A 13,047-nucleotide genomic window follows, 5' to 3' on the forward strand; every position below is an offset into this window, starting at 1 on the left:
AATTCTTCACCGTAAACAAAAATTCAGGATGCACTTGGCTGAAAACTGAAATGGACACTTTGTTAAAAACATATTTTTATAGATATATTCAGTAATGTAAAATAACATGTTATAAAAGGTTAACTTATCCTTTAAAAAAAACCTGCATTACCATCAAAATGCTGATAACCCTAGTTCCAGCCGCCAATATATCGGTGCATCACTAGTTGCATTTTAACGTAAGTTGCGTTCATTTGAAAGGGGTTCTGAATGCACTGCATCTGATATTCCTCTATTCATGCTGTTTAGTAAGGATGGGGAAATCAATGGATTCCTCTCTCATTTAAGGCCCATTCCCACCAGATGCGATGGGACTGCGCTGATCGGTTATTCCAGCACAGTCCCACATCGTGACAAGGCAGAATGCTCTGTCCCCTGTGTGCCTGATTAACCCCTCTGCGTTGCGGTGGTGTGTGGCTCAGTGCGCTGAAAAAGAGTAGTGCATGCACCACCTCCCACTGTGCAGCAGCCAATTAAAGTTTATAAAAAATGTCTTTGTGACATTTACATAAAGTTTGTAAAAAAAAAAAAATGGACTGGTGTGTTACAGAGCAGTGATTCCAACCAAACTGCACTACACACCAGCAGCTGCATTTTGAAGTGGTGGCTGGTGTGAATGGACCCTCAGCCTGCATAACTGAATGAGAGAAGACCAATGCCTTCTCGAGATGAGTGGTTGGTAAGACATCTGCCCATCCTCCAACCTGCTTGAATTTTAGAGCGTTAATAGATATAACACATACACTTTCTTTACTTTTTCTGAAAGAGCTATTTTTACAGAGTTTTTCCAACAAATTTACAAATCTTAGAGCACAGTAATGATCACTTGGGATTCTGTGCTGGTTTTTACCTCATGTGGTTCTCTGCATGACCTAATAGTCTCATTGTGATGTTGAAACAGAATGGAATCTGGCTTTGAATGGCCACTCTAAGGATGGTGCTGTGCCATGCAATTTTGGGTTGTTTTTTCTCATTGAGCTACAAATCAAAATCTCTCATGCCAATATTGGGGGCCTACAGGCTTAAGAGAGCTTTTGCCTAAACTTTTAAAGCGGAACTACACTGCATCTGAGCACAGCAAACCAAGAAGTTTATTTAATTAATTTTTAATATTCAAAGCAAACTTCCTCAGCCATCCAAGTCTTCATGCTTTATTTTGCTGAGAAATTACTTTAAAAAACACCCTTGTAGCATTTTTGGCCCTGGCCATCTTGCGTAAGGGCAAGATGATTCATTTATTTATTTATTTCAGGTACTTATATAGCGCCGTCACTTTATGCAGTGCTTTACATATATATAGTGCTTTACATATATATTGTACATTCACATCAGTCCCTAACCCTCAAGGGGTGTACAATCTAAGGTCCCTAGCTCACATTCATACATACACATACTAGGGCCAATTTAGACAGGACCCAATTACCCTACCAGCATGTAGCATTTGCCCTTAGATCAGGCAGGCAGACAGGAAGGAATGCTTAGAGAAAACCTCTCCTCCTGAAGACTGGGATGTATGACATCATTTGCCTAGGCCTGAAAACCAGGAAGTAACTTAGGAAGTGTAAAATAAAGAGTTTAAAACAAGTAACTGTAATATACTTTCTTATGTATTTACTAATGCTAGCAGAATAAGGGTAAAGAAAAAGACAATTTTGATTGAGAACATAAAGTTTTGCTTTAAGGTTCATATTGGGGAAAATTTCTATGTCTGTAGGCTTCCTTTATGATTTTCACCTCATGGAGTTCTCTGCCTGACCTAATAGTCTCATTGTGATGTTGAGTCAGAATGGAATCTGGCTTTAAACGGCCACTCTAAGGATGGGGCTCTGCCATGCAATATTGGGTTGTTTTTTTCTCATCGAGCTACGAATCAAAATCTCTCATGCCAATATTGAGGGACCTACAGGCCAGCTTTCGCCAAAACTTTTAAATCGAAACTACACTGCATCTGAGCACAGCAAACCAAGAAGGTTGTTTAATTAATTTTTAATATTCAAAGCAAACTTCCCCATCGACCCATATCTTCGTGCTTTATTCTGCTGAGAAATTACTTTGAAAAACACCTCTGTAGTATTTTTGGCCCTAGCCATGTTGAGTAAGGGCAAGATGATTCGTGTAGCATTTGCCCTTAGATCAGGCAGGCAGGAGGGCGTACTTAGAGAAAACCTCTCCTCTCCTCCTGAAGACTCCTGGGATGTATGACATGATTCGCCTAGGCCTGGAAACCAGGAAGTAACTTAACCCCTTGGCGCCGGCGCCTACCGGCCCTTTATGGGTTTCAGAAGCCAGGAGGCGGGGCAGGTTTTAAGGTCATGTGACCGCCATGATTCGCCATCACGGCAGTCACATGATCAGGAAAGATCCCGATTGAGAGAGGAGATCGGGACCTTTCTGTGAGTACCAGATGTGTGCTGGAAGCGCAGGGAGCGCACTCTCAGTACATATGTTTTCATAATTGCACGCAAATGTGCGGCCGCTCGGTGTCAAGGCCCTGATGCCGGGAGCCCGCACATTTGCGTGCGGCCAGCATGAAGAGGTTAAGAAGTGTAAAATAAAGGGTTTAAAACAAGTGAATATAATATATTTTCTTATGTATTTGCTAATGCTAGCAGTATAAGGATTAAAAATAGACAATTTTGATTGAGAATGTGAAGTTTTGCTGTAAGGTACATATTGGGAACCATTTGTATGTCTGTAGGCTTCCTTTATGATAGCAACATGTGTCTGCTTGGAAACAGTTGAACATGATGTATTTTTCTGGCTGATCGATAATTTCCTTTGAAATATCTAGCATCTGCTGAGTTCAGTAAGCATAAGGGCACATTCAGATGGACACTGAGACCCGTCCTTGGTGCTGAGCTGCTTTTTGCTGCCTGTGCCTCCACCTTGGAGCTGCTGCAGGAAGCCCATAGAAGTGTATGTAAACCCAGTGGCTGCATTGACAGTTGCATGTCAAAATTTGACATGTGGGTAGGTGCTGGTGCATGAATCTGAACACACACCCTGTAGATTCAGATCTTTGCATCTGCTCCTGCCCTAAATGCACAAATTTTTCAATTGGCAAGTTTTTATGGCAAATAATCTTTTTTTTTTTCCCCAAAATTGGGCAAATAATCTTAACAGTTGTTTGGTGGCCACATACTACATGTTCAACTGGTTACCATCTAAAATGTAGATGCCTTAAACTTAACACTGGGATAAATAAACATTGACTAAATACAATATCCATGTGTATTCTTACTTGACTCTTTTGCATACTTCTGCCAGATATGTGCCATAATTCACTATGAAACAATTCCTGACCTTTTGCCTCTGCGAACGTTCCTTTATTAAAGACCACTCACTGCTGCTTCCTTACCTTGTGCTGAGTATTGGGATTGTAAATGCGCCCCATTTATTTGCAGGCAGCTTGTAGTAGGTGGACTTGCTGGGTAAAACTCATTGCTCTGCTCTTTGTACAGAAAATGTGCATCACAAGATGGTGTCACTATGAAAGTGGTATTGAGGTGTTATTAAAGGTTTGGCTAAATAATAAACATGTCATAGCCGCTTGCTATGGGGGCACTTGTGCGTTCTCGCTCCTGAGTCCTGCTCTATGCATCCTTAAGACACATAGAGCTGCGGTTTGGTCCCCCCTCCCTGTTATTTCCTCGTTGGCTGTGATTGACAGCAGTGGGAGCCAATGGCTCCCGCTGCTGTCTTAGCCAATGAGGAGAGGGAGACCCAGGACAGCCGAGGCTCACAAGCACATCGCTTGATCAAGAGGGGGCCTAGGTGAGTATTGAGGGGGGTGTGGGGGGAGCAGCACACAGAAGGTAAAAAAAGAATGCATGAAGGTAAAATAACCTTCAGCCTTTACAACCACTTTAAAGGTTTGGGGGTTCTTTTTCCCTAAAATAACAAACATGTTATACTTACCTGTTCTGTGCAATGGTTGCATGCAGAAGTTTTTTTTACCTTACTGCATAGAATGCAGTAAGGTAGAAAACCTTCTGCCTTTACAACCACTTTAATTTTAAAAGGTTATATATGGGTTATCAAAAGTATTTAGTGCAAGCAAAATGGATTTCTAGCCTTTTTTGCTACCGGGGAATTATAAAAAAATTTAAGTTTTTGAACTTGAAGTTCAGCTTTAGTTGAAGTTCACACTTCTGCGGTGCGGAGTTCGCACAGGTTTCCATGTGATTCTCACACCGTATCAAAATCGCACCCCGTTCATTTGAACCACTGCGGGTGTGTATGTTAACGACACCCCGAAGTCAGTTTGCAAAATGCGGTGCGATTTGCAGAATCGGATTGCATGCTTGTGAACACTCATGCGATTCGATTCTGGTGCGGTCCGGCGTGATTTTGGTGCAAATGCATTGCTATTTGAGACATACAAAATGCACGGCACAAAATGCACTGCACAGAAATCGCATGTGATTTGCACAGGAATGTGGTGTGATTTCTGTGCGAATCATATGCGATGTGCAGTGTGAGCCGGCGCTTAACTTAAGACTCTGTTTATTTTGTTGCAGAAGGGATGATTGTTATGGACTATCACAAGTTGGGATAGTCCATAACAATCATCCCTTCTGCAACAAACCTGATTCACAACAGGTGGAAAGCTGTTCCTACATACAGGATCAGATTGTGGTCTACATATAACCGAGACACTATTTATTTCCTTCTGCTCCCAGGATGTGGTGTGATGTTTTGCATTTATCAGTAGCATGGATATATTAGCAACAAAATGTAATTAGAATATAAGTTTTAGCATGTGAATTATTAGTAGTGCTATTAATTTAAAACAAACCATGTAACATTCTAAAAACAAAAGTCTTGTGTGAAAGCAGAATGCACCATGCTTAGTGGGAAGAATACCTGTGTGGTTACTTGGGGGGAAGGGAACTTGGGGTTATGGGCTTGTAAAAGCATACAGATAACATTTAACTAACTTTTTTTTTTTCCTTCATTTTTTTTCCCATTTACTACTTTTCTTTTCCTTTGCACTTTCTTGCTTTGGTGTCATCCTTTCGAACACTGATTTCATAATCACACATCTTCTAGATCTTCCATACTATTGTTGACATCACCTTGGTGTGTTAGATTACATCCTCCTTCCTACTGTTCTCCACTTTTTTTCATTGGTCCTCCAATTCCCTCTATTTACCTTTGTACCCCATGGAGGACATTCATTCCTCATACCTGTCTGGACAGGACGATGTGGATAACCTGCCCTACTCACTGCCTTCACTTGGGCAGAATGAAGCTTGTGCCCCCATGCCATGCCCAGGAGGTGTGGAGATTGTTCTTGTGGGTGGTGGAGAACCCACAGTTGGTGCATATCCTGGCGAGACTGGTGTCCTCCCATCCTACTCCCACATTGGATATCGAGAGGAGAGCAGAGACGGTGAGTAGAGTTGATGTGGTCCTTTTTATTCTCATTCTTCTAGATTTTTACTGTTACTTATATAGTGGAACCTACAAGATTTTGCTTGCTGTTAATGGGCAGATCTTTTATCATTAGCAGTGAGATACCTGATCAATTTTAGGTTTTATTTTTACTTTAAAGTGGATACTAGGTGAAATGATTATTTTACTATATTGGCCCAATGCTGTTTTAAACTTGGGGGGAAAAATGGTGAAAATTATTGATCATATATGGGTACTTCTAAGATCTAATTTTGTTGAAGGGATCATTTTTCTACGCCTTGTAGGGATCAGCTATAAACTGTCGTGTGTGTCTTAGGAGGATCACAACTCAGTTACACATTTTTATTCTGAGTGGAGTTTTTTAAAGCATGCCTGTCTTGTGAGAAAGTGTGAAATCTGCCATTGCTGACCTCTTGTTAGATTGTTTGTTCCCTGGCTGTCATGTTGATGCTTTGGCTTCAATGTTTCCGGCCACTAAGCTGAAAGTATTTAGATAGAATTCTGACACTTTTCTAATACCTGTTTATGGGTTGTATGTTCCTGGTCTGTGACTCAAAATTATTGAACACAGGCAACTAGCATTTCAGAAGGATAGCAATGGCAGCCTGTGTACTTTTTAAAATTTTAAGTAATTCAAAATGTTCTAGCAATAGGGTGGCCATGCATCATTCATTAGTGGGCTATAAACTGTATAGATTAACCACAAAATACATTTGTGCATTTATAATTGATTAATCTTGGAAGTGCTTTTTATTGAACATACAATTTTCCAACAGGTTGGAAAATCTATGCAGGTCGCCCATTGTTCACCTTTTCCTCCTTAAAAGGGGAGAAGCCATTTTCCTTCCGTACCCCACATTAGAATGTTGGCTAAGGCAGGGACAAAGATCTGAACATATCCAAGTATTGCTTAAAGGATAAGTTCATCTTACATATTACATCTGTATTTAGGATGTGATATGTTCCACCACCCACTGAGCCCCCTTCTTCCCTGTGACAGTGGGGCGGGGGTTCTTCTCTCCCACACCCACTGTTACATTTGAAATCTGCTCTGCTAACTTCAGCTTGTACCATTAAGCTTTGACAATAAAACCTGGAAGCTGATTGGTTTATATACAGAGCTGCACCAGATTTTACACTCCAGTTTTAGTAAATCTCCCCCGTGTTTTGCTATATTTGCTTTGTAACTGTTCCTTCTGTTCATCAGGGATGAGACTGACTCACTCCAGAGAGACTGATGGGCTTAACTGTGGCATCATGGGACGGTAAGGACTACTATGTTATTTTGATAGAGATAAATTCAGTTGCTGGCTTTCAGGGTTTTTTTCATCAATATTCTAGGACTGTGTAGAAATTATAGAGATATTTAGAGCCATGTATACTTTGTTTCTATTAAATTCTCATTTTAAAATTGTGGTTACTTAACTGCTATAAGCAAACCAGTATTCAGAAATTCATCAAAAACCATTACATTAGAGTATTTTTTTAATGTTTTTTTATTGAAGTTTACTGGATTTGGAAGCTATATATAATTTGATCATTTACCCTAATGTATGCCAAGATTAAAGGCCTTGAGAATTAGATTATCGTGTGACCATCCCGAACCTTTACCTAATCTTTATCTAACTTCTTCAGCCCAGAGCAAGATCACCTATCTTCTTCTAAATATACTCTTCCACCTCCTGATCGTAGTACCTTGCACCACTTTGCTGCTCACCAGCCTGGCACTCATACTGCTCCCTGGAGGTACTTAGACACTCATGAAGACATTGAAAGGGAATCTGATGGAATGCATCCAGAAGAACAGTATTTGCAGCATAGAAGGTTTGAATGGACTTCAGGTTTGGAGGACGGAGAAGGTCATTCACATTTAGTGATGGTAAGGACAGACCCACCACCTATTACAATGCCAGCATTCAGAAGAGCATTGCAGCTAGGAAGGGTCCATGAAGCATGGCAAGGGGGAAATTATTCAGAAGAGGATGCACACGTAGAGGTGGAAGAGGAAGAAGAAGACGATGAAGGCTCTGTCTATACCTGCATTGAATGTAGTATTTACTTCAAGAAAAAAGCCCACCTGTTAGAGCACATGTTTCAACACTCCCAGGAAGGAGAAGGAGAGGGTGCACATGGGGTAGAAGGTATTTACACTTGTGGAGAATGTGGAAAGGGATTTGGAGATGAGGAGAGTCTAGAATCTCACCGGCAACTTCATCAAGAATCTAGAAAGAAAATTATAGAAGAGATCAGCAAACTTGAGAGTTTCACAGATGAAGGACGAGATGCTCGTCTGCAGTGTCCCAAATGCCTCTTTGGCACAAACTCATCCAAGGTGTTTGTTCAGCATGCAAAGACCCATGTGAAGAAAGTTGGTGGAGAAACTCGAACAACTTCATCTTTCAGGGTGTTATCGGAAATGGCAGATGGAGGTGAAACCTCAGAACCTCCAACTGAAGGGATATGGAAGCCTTCAGAAACAGATAATTCAGCTGAGCCTGAATGGAAATTGGACATATCTCTGCCAGTTATGCAAGGTCCTAGTAAGGTAAAGGGAAAGACTCTAGCTAGGGAAGAATCTCATCGTTCACAGAATAATAACCAACGTACAGAAAAAGCAGGCAATAAGCCCAGAAGATTAGTTCGATTGCCTGAGGCTGCAGTACAGTTGAAGAGAAGGTTTCGGGAAGCTCTTAGAGCTACTGGTGGAGTTGAAGAAGATCAGAGACGACAACTGAGAGAACAGGTGGCTGTCATCTCATTGGAGAACATTAATGCTAAGAAAAAGCGAACAAAAGGACGTCAGCCTTGGGGCTATAGGAAAAAGCTTTCTATAAGTAAGACTTTATTTTCACGTGGTTCTCTTGGCCACCATCTGCCCAGAGAAGACTGGGCAGATGATGGAGAAGATGATATCCCTCTAGATACCTTATTAACGGATCCCAAGTATGCTAGTCGGCTTGAAGCCCTTGGCTTAAGGAGCGAAGAACGGGAGTGTCCATATTGTCCTGATCGCTTCCATAATGGGATAGGTCTTGCAAACCATGTCCGAGGTCACTTAAACAGAGTCGGAGTCAGCTACAATGTACGACACTTCATATCTGCAGAGGAAGTAAAGGCAATTGAACAGAACTACTCCTTTCAGAAGAAGCGCAAGAAAGGTAAGTGCTGACTTGATATTATGTCTGGCAATGTCTGACAAGGTAGAGAGGGTCATCATAGCCCTCATATTAGAAATTATATTAAATCTGTGAGTGAAGAGGGTGAGATTATGTATTCAATTACAGTATTGTCATGTATTCAATTACAGTATTGTCATCTTCACTGGTAAAACAAAAATCACCACTAGTGTACTAAGGAGCAGACCTCAATGGGCATCTCTATGAAGCAATATAGTGGTTACTACTTCCCTGCACTGGTAATTAGTCAGATAAGGTCTGTTCTAATATGGACTTTGATTGTATTGTAATTTGACACTCAGTAAATCTGTGCACTTGCTAGCTGCTAGGGGCTGATGCAAAAAAACGAGCAAAATGAAAATCGGGCTTTTGTTCACAACCTTTAGGATTAAAGAGATCCTGTCACCAACTTAAAAAACTGCAGGTAAAGGCAGAAAAAAACAAGTATTTTAAATGTTTACTTGCAGCATTTTACTTTCTAGAAACAATTTTTATTGACTTGCAGTGCTTGACTACTCTAGAGTCGATTTCATAGCACAGCCCCCTCTGTCCTTGCACATCTTAGCACTTTTCTTTTCTGAAAATGTCTAATCACGGTACTCTCTATGCTGACCCAGCTCCTCCACTCACTCTCCCTACAGTGAGAAAAAATTATAGAGGGCATCTTGAAAGACAGCTCTTGAAGGCTGGGGCGGCTGACCTCAGATGTCTTGACAGCGCTCAGAGTCTGCACAATGGCTTTTACAAGTATATAACATGCCTAAAATAAAATGCTTTAAATGCACATATATTCTATTCTGGTGACATGATATCTTTAAAGTATACCTCTGCCCAGACTATGGACATTAAACTATTGACATATTATTAATGAGCAGCACAGGAGCTTTAAAACAAGCCAGCCCGCTCCTCTGTAGTTGTTTGTAAGGTGAAGTAATTCATTCTCAAAAACCAAATCAAAGACTCCAAAGTCCAGTTTCAGTGGGTTTCTAATCTGCTTAGGCTCCATGCACACTGGACATTTAGCCCGATGTATGGGACTGTGGAGAGCACAGGTGTCCTGTCCAGCCCCGCTTCCAGCAGTCTGAGAGACGTTTTGCCTGGAATGCAAGATGTCTACATTCCAGGCAGTCATCCCTGGGCACATGCTGCCCTAAACGTTTGTACATCTAAGTGTACAGTCCAGCTACAGCAGCTGTCAGGCTCTCAGCTGCCAGCAGCAAGGCAGAACGGGCTATCAGTGCCCTCCTCCCACAGCTAAACCTTGGAGCCTCTTGCATCAACGCATCTCAGGGCTAAATGCCGAGGGGACCTTAGAAACATCTGCTGCTTGTTTTCATTCCAGAACTGGCAGTCTTCCAAAATATGTTCTCAGGGAAAAGGTAAGATTTCAGTGTAAACTTTAGAAATCAATTTCTCCACAATGCTTGTAACTACGGAGAGTTCCCTTTTCACTTGTTCAGAAATTGGAAATAATTTAGTGTGCATAAGCTGGGCACAGCACAAGTTAACTTTAGGAATTGTTCTGTAACTGCAAGGAGGCATGATACAGACCTCATCTAGCTCATTAGTGCTGCAGAGAAGACATGCCGATGTGAGCTGTAGTAGGGCTGGTACATATAGGTGATTTAAAACAGAACAACTCTTTGACTGAAAATTGCAAACAACTGTTTGCCATATGTAAAACAATTGAAGCTTCTAAAAAAAGTTAGCTACTCCTGGGCTTTTGTGCCCTTCTGTTTTCCCAGTTTTGCTTGCTGCTTAGATGTTCCATAAACATCAACTTAAAGTGGTAGTGGCAAACATTTATTATATTGCAGCTTACCAATTCTTAGATGTGATGTCTGCATTCATTTTCTTTTTTAGGCTTTTTCCCTTTATTTTCACCTGGTGATCCAGCCAGTAAGTTTTTTATATTTCAAAAGAACAAACTCCCCTGGAAATGTATCAGTTACAGAGATGAGACAAACCATTTAAAACTGGCAGGCATGCTTACAATGAATAGCTTTTATTTAGTCACGTAAAACCTTTATCCTGAAATGAACAAAATTGTGTGTTGTAACTGCTTATCAAGCGAGTTTGGCTTCAATTTGTTAACATAAACCTGCTAGTACATCTAACATCCCCCAGCCCCTGAATTGACAATGCTACTGTCCAAAATTGCCCTTGTGCTCCTTCATCCAGAGTGAAGTCCTTCAAATACAGGAAGTGTGTTACTGGCCAGATCACCAGGTAAGAACAGGGGGGAAAAAAGCCTAAAAAGAAGAAAATGAATGTAGCCACCACATCTAATGGTAAGCTGCAATATATTACATTTTTGGATTTGGGTTTAATACCACTTTAACATAATTTTTTTATATAGGGATTTAGTACAGTGTATGCATCAATGTTTCAAGACTGCAATTCTATGAAGCTTAAAGCTGAACTTCAGGCAAACTGTTAAATGCAAAGTTGAAGTTCATATCTGTAAACTGTTTTACCGGTCTAAATATTTGTATTTTTGTCCAGCTAGTGCACTATGCTACACTGCATAACCAGGCTGGTGTCACCCCTGCTTTGCTGAAAGCCGCCTGTATCACCTCTCCACCTCCTGCCTGCTCATTGGATAATTGATTGCTATTGCTGTCTCTGTCCACTGGACAGGCAGATGACCCTGGCAGTTGTACAGTTGGAAATACCAGATTTCCTCTTTACAAGGCTGTGTGGCAGTGGTGTGTGAAACAAAAAGTGGAAGAACAGAATTACAGATCCCTTAGCAGCTAAAATCCTTTAAAAATATACATTTCAACTGTGCGTGTAGCCGTGTGCCTAGAGTTCTGCTTTAACCCTACACAATGCAGCTACCATGTTCAACCTTTGCAGAGCTTTGTCATTAATTTTAAAATATTTTAAGAGCACAAGACTGAATCTATAAAACTGTTCATTTTGTAGAAATATCTTCATATGACCTGTATAATGCATGCAGAAATACTTGAAGGATGGCTTCGAACTGACAGCGGGTGCAGTTTACTGTATAAGTTCCTTTTTTCCCATCTATATAACTCCAACATATTTAATGTTAATCACTGAACCAATCTCAGCAACTCTTGCATCACTCTCTTTTGTAAACGTCCACAAATTGTGCCGGTATAAAAATCCTTGTCCTGTATATGACCATTTAAAAAAATATATTAAAAAATTATAAATGTCTAACTATGAATAGTTTTATAGAATCAGTGTTTTTTCTTTTTTTTGAAGACCAGAGAGTTTAAATTTTGCAATGTGTCATGTCATTTGTTTTGGAACTTCAAAGTCTAATGTGGCCCTTCTTTCAGCAACTGTCAAATCAGATTGGAACTTAAAGAACAACTCCGGGAATTGCAGCATTTTTAAAATGAGGGGTTAAGACCTCATTCACACGGGTGTACTTATGCGTACATCCATTCGAAGGACCGCCTTAGCCCGTTGGGATGCACAGATGTTTCCTGCATCTGCATGCAGGCATGTCTATCAGGGCGAAGTAGCTGCACAGACACAGCTGCTGATCCTGATTTGACATCCATACAGGCGCGGGTGCGTGTCCCTGCATGCAGATGGCTCTTCGCACAGATATACACCCATGTGAATGAGGCCTCAGGCTCCATTTACACTGGCAATTTAGGCCAGTGTGAATTGAATGTTTATCTTCTGATTGCTGCTGCGGCTGTGAGCAGCTGCCAGCCCCATTCACTATAATGACAGGTCGCTGGCTGCCACAGGTACTCGCAGCTCTCGGCTCACTTTGTGTGCATCCAGCAGTGATCATTGTAGGTAATCGCTGGCTGTGCAGACAGCTGTGAATACCTGCGGCGGCCTGCATCTGTTTTTGTAGTGAATGGGGCTGTCGGCCTCACCTAGCTGCTCACAGCCGCAGTAGGAATCAGAAGATTCCTGCTGCTACAGTTTGCACCAGCCTAAGTTGCCCCTGGGAATGTAGTCTTAGTCCCACAGAGTGTATGCCACCTTGTGGATGTATCTCTTTTATTTACTATTTTACATTTTTAATATAGCTGTCACTGCTACAAAAAAACTTCCTACTGCTCCGTCTCTGATCCTGCAGCTGAGTAATTCGCATCCTCTCTGCCTCTCCCTACTCTCCTCTCCATTTGCCCAGTCCAAGAAGGCTTTGTATTGTGTGAAGCCATTCACAAAATATAAAGTATTCTGTGAATGGACAGCAGAGAGGAAAGTGGGTGGTGCAGCTCCTGTGTCACAGAGCTCATCTCTTCTGTCAGAGCACGGGGAGTATAGCAATAGTTGCACTCCTGGCATTCAGTAAATAGTAAATAAAATAGATAAGTCCACAAGGTAGCATACACCTCTTTGTACTTAACCCCTTATAAACAGCATCATTTTCAAGAGTTCTTTTTAAATGTCCACAATAGCTATAGCTGAGTTA

The 13,047-nt window shown here is 41.2% G+C and overlaps 1 protein-coding gene across 4 annotated transcripts in view; it reads left to right on the forward strand.

The window, feature by feature from the left end:
- LOC149436934 (protein Wiz-like) overlaps positions 1–13,047 on the forward strand; it is a 129,899-nt gene that overhangs the window by 31,907 nt on the left and 84,945 nt on the right. For all 4 annotated transcript variants that reach the window (XM_089661259.1, XM_089661262.1, XM_089661261.1 and 1 more), the window contains exons 2-4: positions 5,092–5,434; positions 6,665–6,722; positions 7,093–8,615. In XM_089661259.1, coding sequence (XP_089517385.1) covers positions 5,206–5,434; positions 6,665–6,722; positions 7,093–8,615 — 1,810 coding nt within the window. In that variant the 5' untranslated portion in view covers positions 5,092–5,205. The remainder of the gene's footprint in view (positions 1–5,091; positions 5,435–6,664; positions 6,723–7,092; positions 8,616–13,047) is intronic.

This window comes from Staurois parvus, unplaced genomic scaffold (genome assembly GCF_062004578.1).
Source record: "Staurois parvus isolate SC_StPar_1 unplaced genomic scaffold, SC_StPar_1.0 ptg001328l, whole genome shotgun sequence".
NCBI lineage: Eukaryota > Metazoa > Chordata > Amphibia > Anura > Ranidae > Staurois > Staurois parvus.